General features: G+C 38.7%; 2 protein-coding genes and 1 non-coding gene across 5 annotated transcripts; 2 read left to right on the forward strand and 1 right to left on the reverse strand.

Annotated features, from left to right (window-relative positions):
- The first annotated feature begins 2686 nt into the window (after positions 1–2686).
- Positions 2687–6188, forward strand: LOC122314827. Of its 2 annotated transcripts, none has more exons than XM_043130439.1 (4): positions 2687–3231; positions 3374–3529; positions 4447–4833; positions 5048–6188. In XM_043130439.1, the coding sequence occupies exons 1-4, from the start codon at positions 2884–2886 to the stop codon at positions 6005–6007; spliced, it is 1851 nt and encodes a 616-aa protein (XP_042986373.1). In that variant the 5' UTR covers positions 2687–2883; the 3' UTR covers positions 6008–6188. The 2 variants fall into 2 exon arrangements, with proteins under 2 accessions (XP_042986373.1, XP_042986374.1); XM_043130440.1 differs by having other exon boundaries at positions 3090–3231; positions 3347–3529.
- Positions 6189–11818: 5630 nt separating this feature from the next.
- On the reverse strand, positions 11819–14664 carry LOC122315889 (probable clathrin assembly protein At4g32285). 2 transcript variants are annotated; one of them, XM_043132179.1, is made up of 2 exons: positions 14442–14664; positions 11819–14118 (listed from the first exon to the last, which is right to left on the reverse strand). In XM_043132179.1, exon 2 carries the CDS (start codon positions 14065–14067, stop codon positions 12088–12090), a length of 1980 nt encoding a protein of 659 aa, XP_042988113.1. In that variant the 5' UTR covers positions 14068–14118; positions 14442–14664; the 3' UTR covers positions 11819–12087. The 2 variants fall into 2 exon arrangements, with proteins under 2 accessions (XP_042988113.1, XP_042988112.1); XM_043132178.1 differs by having other exon boundaries at positions 14252–14664.
- A 1832-nt stretch (positions 14665–16496) lies between these two features.
- TRNAR-CCG lies at positions 16497–16569 on the forward strand. The gene has a single exon. It is a non-coding gene; the product is annotated as a tRNA-Arg (tRNA).
- Positions 16570–16793: the final 224 nt, after the last annotated feature.

The following is a 16793-nucleotide window of genomic DNA, read 5'->3' on the forward strand; positions in this document are numbered from 1 at the left end:
TTTAAAGGAAAAATGAAGCAGGGCGGGGACGGATGGAAAAACCCCACCCCCGCACCATGCGAAGCGGGGTGCGGGGAGGGGGCTACCCCGCACCGTATGGTGCGGGTAGCACTCCTAATAATTTTTCTTGATGATTTTGAAAATAGGAAAGAAAAATCAATAGTAATATCATTTGATCTGTATATAATAGAGAATTGCTAGAGACATTAAAAAATCTCATAAATTGATCCCACACATTGATGTAGTACATTATTAAATATGTCACGTATTTTTTTTTCCTTTCTCCTCCTTATCTTCCCATACGTTTCCCCTTACTCCTCCCATTTACCTCTCCATTTCCTATGTTGATGGTACCCGACCACCTTGGCCACTTAATCGTTAGCAGATTCTGTCCATTTTAAGGTAGTCCTCAACCACCAAGATTGATGCAAGGAGAGGAAAGAGAGAGACACGGAGGAGGAGGGAAGTAGAAAGGCAAGGAGACATAAGGGGGAGAACCAAAAAAAAAAAGACACGGGACATATTATCAATATACTACATTAGTACATAAGATTCCTTTGTATCTATAATATATATTTTTTTATAATATATAGTACTTTAGTCGCGAAATACATATCAATATCATTTTATCTGTATATAATATATAGTTTAGTCACACAAATCGACTCCACGTACGAGCCTTGTTTCCCGCAGTAATTATAGTGATATTTATGAGAAACGACAAGGAATTAAAATATCCGAGAACAAGATACGATATAGCAAATCGACTCCAAGTCTCCAAAGTACGATTTGCAACAAGAATCCTGCATGCGTATATGGGGGCATAAGAAGGAATTAATGCTCAGCATTTATACGAAATTAAGGTGCCGTTAGTACCTTGAAAGGTTGTTAATTCATCTTATTTTATTTTATTTTAATATTAAATATAAACACTATTTAATTCTAAAATTTTAATTTTTTTCATCTACTCATTACAAATTTTTTAAATTTTCAAATAAAACATAAAAAATAATTTAACTTTTTTAAATTTTAAAATAAGAATTATATTAAAAAATTATATTATAACAATATTTTATCTTTATAATTTTTTTTATTCAACTTTTTATTTCTCATTTTTTAAAAATACTCTACCAAACATTGATTTGAATTCAAATCATTTCATTACTATTGATATATTTATCATTTCATCTCATCTTAACATTAAACGAGACGTAAATCAAAGTAAGACACGGATTAATTGGACGTTGATCATGAATATCGAAGTGTTTATTAAATTTTATAATGTATTGATCATTAGTCATATTAATTAGTAGTGCGAAAACCCTCATAATTACTACGGCCAGCTCGATCGATAAAACTACATTAATATGGAGTGGGATTTAAGAAAAGTAGTACCATCTTAGGTCATCCAGTTGAAATCTGGAAATTATATCTTTGACTTTCAGGGTAGGAGGTGCTTGTGATTGGCATTGAAAGAGGGTGAGCATGGATGGGATTACTCTTTCAACTAATTGTATTGTCTTGAAATGCACCACGTTTTTTTATTATTATCATTATTTTTATTTTTTATTTTTATGTACTTTCGAAAGTGGGTATCTTTGCAACAAAGAAAACAAAAACAACTTGCACATAAAATATGCATTAGGTAGTCTTTAAAACTTCCCTATTTTCAACAAAGGCAATATTGTAAAGTGGTTGAACTTTTGCATATATAATATTTGTGGCTACTTCGTTAATATTTTCAAAACTTTCGTTCAGCAACGTCAGAGTATACGAGTATATATGTAAGTTATTTATCATGGAACAGGAGCTGGAAATTTTCAAGACTCCCGAGGACAAAGATTTCTTGGGATTGGATCTAATGGTGAGATTAAGGTTGTGTTTGGCTATTAAGACTATTTTAAACTATTTTATTAATATTCACAAAGAGAGAAAAATTTCAGATAATCGAAAAAAGGGTACCAAAAAACTCATAAGCCAGGTGGGATTCGATCCAATATCAAGTTTTATTCTTTTATCGTATATTGGTGATGTGATCCCATTTAAACCATGTATTACTGCTTTTAAAGGCAGCCTTTGAGATTGTCTAATGTATATTATATATGATCGGTCGGTCTCGGTCATGACCTCCTCCTAAAAAAGAAAAGAAAAGAAAGGAGACTTAACGCCTTCTTTTTGAGTTTGGGGCCGAATGTGAATCATGAGTAAGAATAGGTCATATGTATTGTTTGGGCCCAGAGATAAAGTGACCTTTTGTTTTAGAACCTGTGGGCCTGATTGGTGGATTTTACAATTCACATCCAAATATCCAATAGAGTAGGGCCCAACTGAACCCAGCCTAAACTTTTATAACTTGGTATTGAAAGTACTCGTCACGACTGACACATGGCGATAAGCAGGCAATGTCCAAGTTTCTTTTCCTCGAAGGCAATGACCAAAATCTCTCCCTCCCTAAATTTACGCGTATCTCAAACCCGGTGTATTGGCTGTCCGCGTTGACGTGTCATCTCCCCATATCCACTTCTGACGGCAGTAAGTGCTCGTAACACAAAACCCACACCATTTCAGCCAACGAACATTTGCCACCTCACATCAGGAAGAAACATAATTCACGCCATTACCACGCGAGCCTATATATTATCTGATGGGCACGCCGCGTAGGATATGTGTGGGCTCACACGGTACCACGGACAGGACTCTTTCTTCCATCCGCCATGCACCTTTGCCGAGTATACATATCTTTCGCTGACCAAATTTAAATCTCTCTCTGTCTGTATCTGCTTAGGTATCTCTCTCTGTCTATATCTCTCCCGGAATATATCTGACTGCTCGTGTTTGTGGCCGGTTACGTATCCTCGAAAACTTTTACAGCAAAATCAGAGGATGAAGTGGTCGCCGTGGGTGGCAACTGGGGGGATGAAGAAGTTGCAGGTCAAAGTAAGCCAGTTGAAGCTCCAAGTCTTATGTAAAGAAGAGGTAAAAGATGCAGCTCCTATGAGTGGGGATAAGATTGTGATGATTGAGATCAAATGGAGATCAGGGCCTAAGGCTGGAGTACTAGCTCCATTTTATCGGACGTCGACGTGCCAGAGGAATTATACCGGGCACCGATCGTTAAGGAAATTATGCGAACCGCTTGAATGGGACGACGAGTTCGAGAGTGTCCGCAATTTCGCGATCTCCAAAGACGGTTCTTTTGGTCCGTGGAATCTCGCTTTTAACGTCTTATATGTAAGTTAATTTCTGATCTCTTTCTTTTATTTGTCCTCCATCAGATCTTATTAATTACTGTTAGATATTTGCTTGCAAATCAAGTTGAGATACGTCTGGACTCACATATATATAGGGTTGCAATATTTGGGGTGATATGTAGAGAGACGGCGCAGAATCGAGGACTAAAATGGCGGTTCTAGGGAAGGTTTCATTGAACTTGGCGGAATTAATGACTTCGAAGATGGAGACTCGCATCAAAAGAAAGCTTCCGATTACTTTACAGGACAGTCGTTCCTCCATCGAGGCAACTCTATTGGTAAATGCCGTTTCACTCCCTCCAAAAAACTTACATTAAAGTTGTATTTATAATTTATCCAATAAAATTACAAATAAAAATGCTTACTTTGGTAATTTTCAAGCTATTTATTTTGGTGGACACGTATCCGAGCTGGTTTTGGTTCATGTTTGTTAGGTAAATTAAAGCAGCTGTGTATTTTTTTACTTGGACAGATCATCAATGTAAAGCCAGGCCTTTAAATGCATATTTTAATGGTATCCACACCCGTGGATTAAGGATATTTAATAATGGAAAAGTATGGTTGCAAGTATAATTATGTATTAATCTGTGCATCAATGTGATATGATTGGTTAAAAAGTAAATTTTATTAAGAATAGTGTTAATTTAAATTTTAAGTATGAATAAATCAATATTAATACATAGATTAATGTATGACTGTATTTGTATATAGCAAAACTCTTTAATAATAGATGGTTCATGCTATCATATAACTTTTGAACAACTTCATACGGGATCTGACATTCGTTTCGTTTTTTGTTTACTTATCATTTATCTTATCTCATTTTATTTAATTATTCTAATTTTTTAAAATTTTTTATAAAATAAAATAAAAAAATTTTAATTTTTTTAAATTTTAAAATACAAATATTATTAAAAAACATATTTTAATAATATTTTATTTTATTTTAAATTTTAATTTTAACTCTTTTTCTCTTATTTTTTAATTGAGAAGAGATAAGTTGAGATTATTTTAAATAAAAGATAAAAATTAAATAAAATATTTATTATTTTAAAATTTTAAAATATTAAATTATTTATGATATTTTGTATAAAAATTTAAAAAAAATACGAGATTAGTAGAGACGAATTCACAGTCCAAACGAGCCAACAGAAAACAGACTATTGTCGGACTCTAATTTCGTTGTTTTGTGCAGGTATCACTGAGCTTTGTCGAGGTCAGAGATTCCCATGACTCGCAAAGAATCGGTCCAAACTCAGCTGAGTCGGTCAAAGAAGACTTGTTATTCGCAAAGGTGAAGGACTTGACAAGTAGCTTTCAGAAGAAGCAGAAGCCTAGAGTGAGTTCCAGTGACACGGAAGAGCCAGCCGTGTTTGACTCGGAGGGCTCAAGGGAATTTATCACCACCAGTTACAGTAGCAACGCGGCGTTGACTTCGGAACTCGAGTCGGAATCGTTCCCTAATTCAGAGACCCAGTTAAGCCGGGGCCGGAAAAGGGGGTTTTTCTCGTGGAAGAGAAGGCGGTTGAGCTTTGGACCTGGACAGAGGAAAGGCGAACCGTTGACCCCAAATGCACCGCAGGTATATTATTATTATTATTATTTTTTCCAAAATCAACGATAGTTTGGAGGAGATAAAAGCGTAATTTTCTCATAAAATAATTTTTGAAATATAGTTTTGTAACTTCGTTTATGAATTGTGCACAAAAAGAAGTCTTCTTTGATTTTGTCTTTTTCCATACATATATATGTATGCATTGTAATCTTATGCTCGTCACGGACATGTATACTTGCAGAAAGCAGATGCTGTTTTGAGTAGTTCAGAAATATTAGATTTTGAAGATGACAGTTGCGTAACAAGTAAATGGGAAGTGAAGGAACTGGAGAGCAGAGATGGGCAAACAAAGCTCAAAACCAAAGTATACTTTGCTTCCTTCGACCAAAGGAGTGAACAAGCTTCGGGAGAGAGTGCCTGCGCGGCTCTTGTTACGGTCATAGCCCACTGGCTCCACTCACACCAGGACATGCCCACCACATCCCAATTCGACAGCCTTATCATTGAAGGTTCCTCTGAGTGGCGAAACCTTTGCAACAATGAAACCTACATCAGATCATTCCCCGACAAACATTTCGATCTTGACACAGTCTTAGAAGCTAATCTTAGGCCCCTTTCTGTCGTGCCCGACAAGTCTTTTGTCGGGTTCTTTTGCCCCGAGAAGTTTGAGTTGTTGAAGGAAGCCATGTCGTTCGGTGAAATTTGGAAGAAGATCAATAGCAACGCTGAATTAGATGACGAGCCGAGAGTATACATGGTGAGTTGGAACGATCATTTCTTCGTGTTGAAAGTAGAAGCCGATGCGTATTACATCATTGACTCGTTGGGGGAGAGGCTCTTTGAGGGCTGCAGTCAAGCATACATATTGAAGTTTGACCGTTCAAGCTTGATGTATGAAACGGGAGGGAAAGAAAAGGTTGGCTCTGAGGAAATGGGCGGGGGAGATATCGGTGACCATAAGGGGGAAAGTAATCAAAAGATTATATGCAGAGGCAAAGAGTGTTGTAAAGAGTTTGTTAAGAGATTTCTAGCTGCTATAACACTTCGGGAACTTGAGGAGGAAAAGGAAAAGACTGCAATTTCCAACTACACTCTTCACCAGAGATTGCAGATCGAGTTCCATCTATGCTCTTCTCCATCTTCTTCAGCGACTTCTTCCACTTCCTCACTCTTCTCGAGCGAAAATTTCAAATTGAACTAGTACCAGAATGGCACCAATCTGTTAACACTGTTGGATTAGGTATCTGTTTAAATTCTGAAATAGCAGTGTTTTTTTGGCAGAATTGACTTCCTGATCAAGTCGAAGTATACTAAGGAACTTTCTGTTTTACATTTGATCATTTCAGATGATAATGGCCAAAGGGCTTACTGATTTTTTCTCTTTTTTTTTTTTTATTGATTTTTTTTAGCTCTTGTGGTTGTGGCCTTTAATGAGCACAATGAACATCGTTTGGCAGATTACAAGGATTAGTCAGTACGTAATTATATAAGTAGCTACTTGGTCTAGTTAGAGGGGGAACAAAATGATAAACCAACGACAAGGTGTTACAGTTATGTTTAAGGTTAATTGAAACCTTGTGGATTTCAAGGCCCAGAGCATATTTTGTAGGACAAACATAAAACGCACGAAAATCTCAAAATAAAACATCAAAACATAACAACGAGGAATACTAATTTAAGTAACTTCCCAACTGCATTGACGCTGCATACTCATAAAATGGAGTTTGTGGTCCTATTTTATTTGAGCTACATCTGATTTTAAGCCCAATCGTATGAGACAAAAAAGGAAGTACTGATGTGGGACAATAGTTTGCGCATGGAGTGGAAAGGAGGTTCAAATGCTTTTGGGCTGCGAGGTTTGCGCAAGTTGGAGAGAATTTTGCTATTTTAAGACCTCTTATGGGCTTATTCTAAGGACTCTTCGGAGCATCCCAATTGAAGGAATCTGTAAATAATATAAAGAGACGATGTTTATAGTTATAGAATATATAAAGAGACGATATTTATAGTTATAGAATATATAAGTATGGTATAATTTTAAAAAAATGTATAAATATAAAACCCATATATATACACATATTGTTATGAAAAAATGACAATAATAAAGTAAAGTAAACGAGTAATAATTAAAAATAGATCATACGACACAAATTTACGTAGTTCGACAACGTATCTATATCCACAAAAGCTGCAAAAGATTTAATTATGTTGAGGAATCACAAGATACATTTTGGGGTGATTTCTCATTGTTAAAAAAAAAAAAAAAAAAACATATTTTACAACATAAGCATATTTATAAGACTACACGGCAATGATCCTAATTTCTATATTTTTGCGATATTCGCTCAAGTAAAATGTTGAGTGTGCATCAAGCAAACTTTCTGTCTGGTTTTTACTCGAGCGATTGTCAAGCGAAGTAGACATAAAGTCAAGCCGTCGTAGTAATAAACTAGAATCCACAAACCCAACAAACACACATAGAGAATATATATATATATATATATATATATATATGCAATTAGTGATGGAATGGAGTCCACATTTCTCCATGAATGCTAGTGTTAATGCCTTATTTCGCAGCCATAGCATACCACGATGGCCCAACATCAAAGCCTGCAATAAAGAGAAGAATGGGCTCCAGTGAGGTGCAGGGTCCCTCAAATACCAAAGTCAAATAGAGCTTTTGTAAGTGAATGAAGAAAAATTAAGAAAGTCAAGAAGAAGAAGAGTTCAGACTGTTCCCCCTTAGTGGGACTGGTGTATTCATATCTGTCTTGGGCTCGATAGTTGAGGGAGATCATGGAGTGTCAGATTGTGCTCGAATCAGACCTACCACCAACATCCCTGCCAGGCGGCCATGTGTCAGACCGAGGTTGTGCCATCCTATGGCACCTAAGGCAACACATTGTCACATGTGTAGCCTTTCTAACACGGATTGAATGTGGCAAGATCTCTAATGGTGATATGCTCTTCTGCATTCTATTTAATGCGGTGTGGTTTTGGCCAAGTTTGTCCATTACCGGACATACCTAGCTGTCCGAGCTCTGGACTAGGCATTCATCTAGCCCTTTCTACTCAGACTCTATCAGTCATTTAGATCTTGGATGGCCCCCGTCCATGGTGGGCTCGGCTCTCGGGCCTCTTCAGATGGGTTGGCATGTCATGGGCTCGATACTCAGGCTTCTTGTTCCAAGCCCCTGACACAATCTCTCTCCTGCTTAATGGGCGCAGAGCCTTATTGTGCCTTGCGACCCGATCCTGATAGGCCTGGGCTCTCCCTAGGGAGTAGCACCCTCACAACTAGGATTGAAATTATTGTGAGAAAAAGACTTGTAGATTTTGCTAATAACCGTCCACCCCATACCTCTCGCTTGATCAATCATAGGGATTTAAATCTAACAAAAGGACATGAAGTGGTGGGGCAGCTCACCCCCACACTGACCCCTTCAATTATTGGGCAACTATTTTAGGTGAACCAATGATACTTCGAGGTTCTTGTTTGACTATTGGGATTCTAATCTCTCTCTTATTTCCATATATTTTACTGAAATCAGTATTTATTATCATTATTATTATTATGCAACAATGAAGAAATGGACCACCAAAGTCACGTCGCCTCACGATCCCACAACTAACGATTTTACATCACTAAACTTATTATGGTGTGACCTTCTTGTCTATGGTGTATCCAACTGAGAACCTCACCAATTCTTGTAAAAATCAGTTGTAATGCACTGAAATAACAGGTCCTCCTAATGCGTGAGAGGAGAGAGGGTAGTTGAGGTAGGAAAGAGTCTCTCTCGTTTGGTAACTAGTTTTCTTGGTTTAAAAGAAATGGGTTAACCATGAACTTCTAACCGAGTATAATCCTTGATATTAACAAAGTAATATAAAAAATAACTATATATAAAAATTTTATTTATATATTCGGATGTAATAGCATAATCAAACTTAATTTAAAATTAGAAAGTAGGTAATGTGTGGTGATTACTCCGGTGTGGAGTCAGGTGCGGCTTCGGTAGTTCCAGGCTGTACTTGCATGGCATGGCCCGAAGGTTTTTACTTAGGATTTCTTTTTATGGGAGATTTTTTTTTCAACGCCAAAAAAAATAAATAAATAAAGGAATAGTAGAGAGATAGGTTTTTATTTTTTTAGGATAATAATGCGAAAAGAAAAAAGTGGTGGGTCGACCTGTAGGGGTACCGAAAAATAGCCTTTAATTGAGTGGTGTTGAAACTGCGGACACGATGCCATGGCGAATTAACAGCTTCGGATGGATAGTTATAGCAGTGCGGCTAGACTCCCTCCCTCCACTTTCCCAAAAGGCCAAAAAAGTCAAAAAAGAATATTGATAAACAGTAAACACCACCCAAACCCATGCGACAATAAAGTTTTTTTTTTCCTCTTTTTTAGAATAAAAAATACTGTAAATATAAAAAAAAAATAATCTCACAAACTAACATAGTTTTTTTTCTCCTCTTCTCCTCTTTGTTTTTTTTCTATTCATCTCTCCTCCCAATTTTTTTTCTCCCCCTCCCCCCGTGCCCTATCTCCTACGGCGACCATGAAGACCAATGTTACCTGCCGTGCGCCACAATACTCATGGACATTGCTCTGAGAATAGAAAACACTGATAGTCCACATGGTAGCCATCATCACCCCTACTGCACCCCTGCGTAACTAGACCGAAGAGATAACGCCACTACTGCACCCATGTAGCATCTCGTGGCCAGGTGGTCGAGGATCATCTCTGCCATGGCCAGGTGATCGAGGACCATCTCCGGGGAAACAGATGACACCGATGGCCACAAGGTGGCCGCCTGCGCCCCTCCCCTATCACTCAGTCCATCTCATGTGCAATGAGAGGTGCATGCAGAAAAACTCCATTCATGGCATTCATGACCCCCGCGGGAGGGGGCCATCATGTCTACAATCATAAACCGACTACATGTGGATCACCTGTTGTCAGTGTGGTGGCCGGGAAGGGGAGAAGGGGGAAGTCCAAAGAGGGAGAGAGAGGAAGACAGAGGAGGGTGGGAAAAAAAGATACGTAATATTACATAAGTGTGTAAAATTTCTTTATAAAATCTTTTTACGTCTCTAACAACTTAGCTGATATTTGAGCAAAAGTTGAATTTTAAAATTCAAAAACAAATTAAAAGGGAGATCGATAGAGAGGAGAGAACCTGTGGGGGTGAGAAAGAGAGTTCAAGCTTTTGAGAGAGAGAGAGAGAGAGTGGCGACTGAGGTGGAGAAACAACAATGGGAGAGGGGAAGGTTCTGAAAGTTTCAGGATTTGATTGTCAAATCTATTTTTCATTCACTACAAAATCATACGTGTCGTGTTTATTGAATGGTGTATATCTGCCTTCTCACCCGTCCGGCTCCTAGCTTTACTCTTTAGAGACTGAGGTGTCACTTTCAAGTTTCGACACTAATCCTGGGTTCTCTCTTTTCCCTCAGTGGCGTCTGGACGCCTCATCATCCCATAGACCTTTTTTTTAAAAATAAAAATAAAAAATTAACGGTAACTAAAACTTCATCCGTCCAAAATCACCGTTCTTACAAATTTCACTTTGGCCCCAGATTTGAAACATAAGTACAACTTAACTCCTTATTAAACCAACATATGGATACAAAATAAGGGACAGTTGGATCCTAAAAGAGAAGCCAACTTGCAAAGAAAATGATAATTTCAAATGTAAGTGACCATATTGAAAAAACGAGTCATAAATTGGTCTTTTATATCATACCGACTACACACTCCTAGGACTTTCACTCGAGAGTAAAGGGTGGCATGGAGGACTCAGATCCACAGCACCGACGGAGGAAACGATTGCAACCAGTAGCAGAGAAAAAGTCTGCATGCCGTCCTGATTATAGAGAGAACTCAAACCACTCTTTTCATCTAAAATCTGGATATATGGGTGCACAACAGCCATAATAAATAAATATATGGGTTCTCAGTGGTTTTACACTAGACAGCAGAACAAAGGTCAAGAAATATACATGGAATAGAGCTACCATATGAATAATAAATAAATAAAATAAAAAGCATGCGGTTGAACTAAACACACATGGCATCCAATGCCATCTCCCACAAGATGAGTTACACTAGTAAAGCTCAACATCATGATTATGGATTCTTTATTCCCTGTAACCCCAGGGGGCAAATTTCTCAAAGTGGGGAAAAAGTTATTGATTTTCATTCATAAAGGTTTTGGGGGTGCTCATGAACAAGATGTTCAGTTTAGACTGTTTGGGTATGAATCAAGATACTTACCAAAAAAAATAGAAATACACGTCAGTCAAATATACGATACTAATAATGTGGGAAGTTCAATTTCAATTAATCTTGTTTTTTCTTTTCTTTGGAAACTTCGATCAGCGGTAACTGGACTTTTTTTTAGCATTTTCGCCGATGGTTTTAGTAATCCAAGATTTAGCCATGAAAGCGCATTTGATGCCATAAAATTATTGCCCACACGTTTTTTAGCAAGCACTTCATTGATTCCCTAACTATGTTCATTGGTATCTGTAAAAAAGAAACTTAGCACAGGTCTTTCTTTACAAGGGCTTTGTAGTTATATTTCTTACTTAACACAATTTGATGGGAGAATCAACACAATTTGATGGGAGAATCCCTTCGCCGAGAACAAGGGACAAAGCCGAAATAGACGACCGTGAACTAGTGCAGCCATATTAAGAGAGGCTTGTCCTTCTACATAATGAAATGACCGAGCCAATTGTGTAACCCAAAAAATAAAAAATTCAATGGAGTTAATGTCATGTATTGATCTAAAACAAGGGGAACACATGAACGTAAAAGGGTTAACCTGAGAGGTAGCTCAATTGGTAGATCTTAGATTTGCTCTCCTCTCCAATGGTCATTAGTTCAAGTCTCATCAAGGCCATTAAAAGTTTACCTGGTTGTTAACTTCATGAACCCGTGAAATTAGTCAAAGAGTGCGCAAGCTGGCCCAGACACCAAGGATATAAAAAAAAAAAAAATGAACGTAAAAAGGTCAAGAAAATTCTAATATTACAGAACATAAACAGACCACTATTAGTTTACAAATTCTCGGCATCAAATTCCCCAATATCACTCGTCCTCTCAACGCAGCCCCCGTTTCTCCTCACAATTCTCATTCAAAAGATAGCAGGAATAAGATCATACAATTTGAAAAAAAGAAAAGAAAAGAAAAAGGGTAAAACACTAGAAATGAACGTGGAAATTAACAAAGAAAAGTCAATCATAGATGTGTGGAGAGAAGGCAGAATCAATAAGGAGTGTGGTAATACCCGGCTGGAGCTCCCATTCCATTGATCGGCGGCATGCCATAAGGCATCATGTGCATTGGCCCTGCAGCATTGTATCCGTGCCCGCCGATCTTGGCCAAACTAGCTTGACCTTGCATCCCTTCCTTCGCATATTGCTGCCATAGTTGCTGCTCCTGCACGAGAAACTGCTGTTTCTTCTCCATATCAGCCATTTGCACATATGATGGAGGTGGAATAGTTAAGGATGCGGAAAATGGGTCTTGATTAATTGTTTGAACTGTCCCATCCGGTGCGGGGAGAGCCAAAACAGTAGTAGTATTATTCCCCGCCCCTGGCAATGCCACACTGCTAGCACTCCCTCCACTTAACTGGGCAGTACTCACATGCTGCCTCACCATTCCCTGATCATACATTCCGTTCAACAACAAAGGATCAAGGCCGCCACCCAAGGCTGCTTTCTGCCTCGACAAATTGCTCGCAGTCTCAACCAGTGCCAATTCCCAATCGGCTTTGCCAGATTCCGCAGCCGGATTCTGCCAAGCAGATGTCACTTCCGGCTGTCCATTCGAGGGGAATGCTTCCCACGATCCATTTGCATTATTCGCGGGTGGACCAGCAAACAAAGCCAAGGCTAGCCTATTCCCCTGATCATCTGCAGTAACTGCATCATCCCTCAAATTCACCAAGTCTTCAGTGACTTGCTGCTGAGGCTTAGGCTCTGGCACAGGCTCCGGTGGAGGCGGGGGAGTGTAATCCTCCGGAGCAGGCAATGCCTTTATCTCATTCATACTCTGTACAGGCTCCTCATCCTCTTGAACTACGGCCTCCTGTTTTCTCTCAGGACTCTTGGGTCTCTTGGCCCTATCCCTGACAAACTCGTCCAACGTCTCCAACAGCTTACTCGTAATCCTCTGCACATCCGGATACTCGGACGACCTCGCCACACCTGTGTCCTTACACCAATTGTAGAGCGCAACAAGCTCATCAATCTGCTTGGCCGCGCTCGCATAGGCATCTAAGGTCTTAACACAATCCGGGTACTCCATGTCGAAGAATTTATCGAGGAGCACCGCTAAAACCGCGCAGACATCCGCGTACAACTGGAAGCTTTCTTTCACCAGCGGATACAACGCAATCAAAATCATCCGGTTATTCTTGGCCAGACCCGTGGGTCGGCACGACAAGAACCGGTCCAAGAGCCTCTGCAAATGGCCCATCTTCCCGAAAATCCTCTCGGGCTTCATATCCCTCAGTGGGGTGACCGTCACGGTCACCGAACCCCTCTTCTCAGCTGCTTCGCTCACATCCCCGAATGAACGGGACCGTCTCATCGACATCCCATAATTCCCGTACTCATGAGTACTACTATCGCCCCGGCCTCCGTAATCATATTCATATGGCCTTGAGGGCGGAGGTGACCTAAACTCATCTCTGCCGCCTCCAAATCTCATGTGTCCGCCAACACTACCACTCCCGCCGCTACCTTCACCGCCACTACCACCGCTCTTCCTGTCGAAAAGCATCAATTCAAGGCGCTGGTCCAAATACATGGCGTAGGTTCTCACGAAAGCGGAGTGGTCCCAGGAGTTGGAATGCGCTTCGTCTCTGAAATCGGACATATTCAAGAGCCTGGTACCCCGTCTCGTGGCATATACGATCTCCTCCTGGAACAACGGGTCTCCTTCGTTGAGCAAGCGGTGGACGAGAAAAAGCGACTTGAGGGCCACGATCCAGTCCCGCGTCTTACCTAGACGCTTCGAGACGGCGGACACGCAGGCGTGGACGTAACCGCGGGAGTAGGAAGTGAGGCTGAGGATGGAGCGGATGTACTTCTCGTCAGCTGGATCGTCGTCGTGGCTCGTAGCCTTCACAATCGCCACCTCGAGGTCTGGGGCCATGTTGCTCGCCACCTTCGCGATCCCGATGCTCGTCTGGTCCTTGACGGCCCCAATCGCCTTCCGGATCGTGCTCGGCGCCATAAGCAGTGTACGCTACCCTTTCGTCTGCTTCTTAAATCCCAAAACTAAGCCCTAAAAGAATACATGGAGAAGGAGGTTAGTTAAAATTGAGCTCGTAATTAATGGGCAGTTAATGAAAATGAATTAAGCTCGTGAGTAGTTGACTGTTAATAAAACACAGGTGGAGTTCTCAGCGAAAACCAACAAGAGAAATTGAAAAACGTCAGCAGGCGCGAGAGGACCCTGCGATCTATAGAAAAGAATTCCGGATCCAGTCACTTTCAGGTCCGAACGATCACTGAAGATCACGAGCTCGGCCGATCAGGGCAGGAGAGCGACAGATCTATGGTGTTATGAAAGAGGAGAAGAAGAAGCAGCAGCGCCGAGAAGCTCACCTTGCTTTTCTCGGTCAACTATGCCTCTCTCGGGGTGATTGGTTCGAAGAGTGGGAAGGGAAAGGAGCAAAATTGTGGGGGACGAAAAGATGTTGGATTTAAACAGTGGGTTGGAATCCAGTGACGCGGATGGATATTAACCGTTGGATGAATCTGAGATCTGGGAAAGCAGACGCTTTGGCCGGAAGCGTCGAGAGGTGTGTGAGTGCTGAGCTGTCCGAAAGAAACATGGGGTGTCTGCGTGACGGTGTGGGGAGATTTTAAGGAGGAGAGAGACCCATGGCCCACGGGTCGTCAATACATACAGTATAACATTTGTTGTTTTTTTTTTTTTGTTCTTTTTAAATTATAAAAAATAAACTCGTACGTCATACAGTAATGGAGATATTTTACGCGTTCGGGGGTTGGATGAGAAGGACACGTGGAAGTTGATTAGTAGGGGCTTTGGTAAAGCGTCCAGCTCATGGGCAGTGCGAAGATTTGGGGCGCAATCTTATAAAATAGATTTAAGCCCCGCTTGGTTGCTAACCAAACAAGGCATTAGAGTATATATTTGATGTGTACTGAATGTGGGTGCAATACAAGCAACAAAGGGTGTGTTGATGGGAGGAGAGAGCTGGGGCATGCTGTGTGCATTATTGTCGCCTTAGCTATTTTGGGATCTCATCGCTAATTGGCTTCCGACATCGACTGTGTTTGAATTCCGTTGCTTTTTAACTTTGAATTTGTCCGTCTGCTTCGTTTTTGGATACAACTAATAAAGAAGGAGAAGTAGGTCAATTTTTACCAGAATCCTGTGTTTTTATAGCCTATCAAATAAGATATCAACAGACAGGATTGTTGATTGGAGGATCAGCTTGCATCATTCTGAAGAGTTTAAAGCCTGATTTGGTTATCATGTTTAATCTGGTCTTATATAATTATTATATTTTTTAAAATTATTATATAAAAAATAATTTAATTTCTTAATTTTTAAAATTAAAATAATATAAAAAAATATAATTTTAATAATATTTAATTTAATTTTTATCTTTCATTTTACCTATATAATTAAGAGGCATGCTACACAGTAACCTCACATCCAACATACTAATATTTTTAAAGTGTAAAATAAAAGAGGGTAAAAGAATAAAATCACATTTTTTAATGAGTTTTGCTACATACAAGCAAAGCCGCGTACTAATCTGCGTACCAATACTGATTACTTTATATTCAAAATTTAAATTAATATTGTTTTCAATAAAATCTACTTTTTGACCATTCATATTAAATTAATATACATATTAAAATACGATTGTAATTGTAACTAGATTTTTTTTTTTAATAATGTAAAAAAATATAGGCTGCTGTCTAAAATTTTACTATAATTAAACGAGACAAGAAGTGACTCACTGGGAGTTTAAGAAGTGACTCGGTAATGTTGTAATTTCTTTTACTTTCTAGCTTGGCCTCGTCTAAAGAGTCGAGAAGGCACTGAGGTTATCGTCATTTATATTCTTAAATTTATAAATATAAAAATTTTATGTCTAATTATTTTTATATATTTTTTTATTTATTTTACTTATATAATTTATTATATATTAAAAATAATTAATGTTGTGACTAATCATATCAATAAAATGAATACAAAATACGCAAAATTAATTATATATAATATTACTCTTATAAATATATCACTTCACTATGCAATGTGCAAGCTGGTTCTTTATGTATAAATTTATAAATTTATATTTAAATGAGTAGTACTATTTCAAAGTCTTTATACTGCATATTATCTATATAATATATTTTGATTTGTAAGATCTAAATTTTAAAATTTATTTTTAAAATTAAATTATATCACGTAGATAATATATGTTAGAAAAATATTTAAATAGAATTATTCTATTTAAATATAAATAACTAATATTACACTATTTAAAATTAATAACTATTATAATTTGTCAATATATAAATGGTTAAAAATGTTTAAAAAATGTCTATTTAAAATAACTGATATTTAAAGCTTTGAATGAATACTTATTATAAATATTACTTAATAAATCCAGAGCATCAGATCGCGTGGCCTAATGGATAAGGCGCTCGCCTCCGGAGCGGGAGATTGTGGGTTCGAGTCCCACCGTGATCGAGTTAGGTGACTTCAAAGTTCAGTAGGCAGTTACTTCCTTTTTTCTTAATAATTTTACCGTTATACGACACGTCGTTGAGTATGGTAATGCACTAAAACCAGTGCAAGGACTGTAATGTTCGTTTGGTTGTGGTTGACAACTATTTGCGTTGAGACCTGTGAATTTTCACAGACCATTCCATATTTCCAAAAAAAAACACACGCTTGCTTGATATCGAATTTAT

Source organism: Carya illinoinensis, chromosome 7 (genome assembly GCF_018687715.1).
Source record: "Carya illinoinensis cultivar Pawnee chromosome 7, C.illinoinensisPawnee_v1, whole genome shotgun sequence".
NCBI lineage: Eukaryota > Viridiplantae > Streptophyta > Magnoliopsida > Fagales > Juglandaceae > Carya > Carya illinoinensis.

Excerpts from the sequence above, each read along its gene's own strand:
- LOC122315889 (XM_043132179.1), bottom strand. The coding sequence starts at position 14,067 with ATGGCGCCGAGCACGATCCGGAAGGCGATTGGGGCCGTCAAGGACCAG.
- LOC122314827 (XM_043130439.1), top strand. The coding sequence starts at position 2,884 with ATGAAGTGGTCGCCGTGGGTGGCAACTGGGGGGATGAAGAAGTTGCAG. Across the intron at positions 3,530-4,446 it reads CCATCGAGGCAACTCTATTG|GTATCACTGAGCTTTGTCGA; the intron begins GTAAATGCCGTT and ends TGTTTTGTGCAG. Across the intron at positions 4,834-5,047 it reads TGACCCCAAATGCACCGCAG|AAAGCAGATGCTGTTTTGAG; the intron begins GTATATTATTAT and ends GTATACTTGCAG.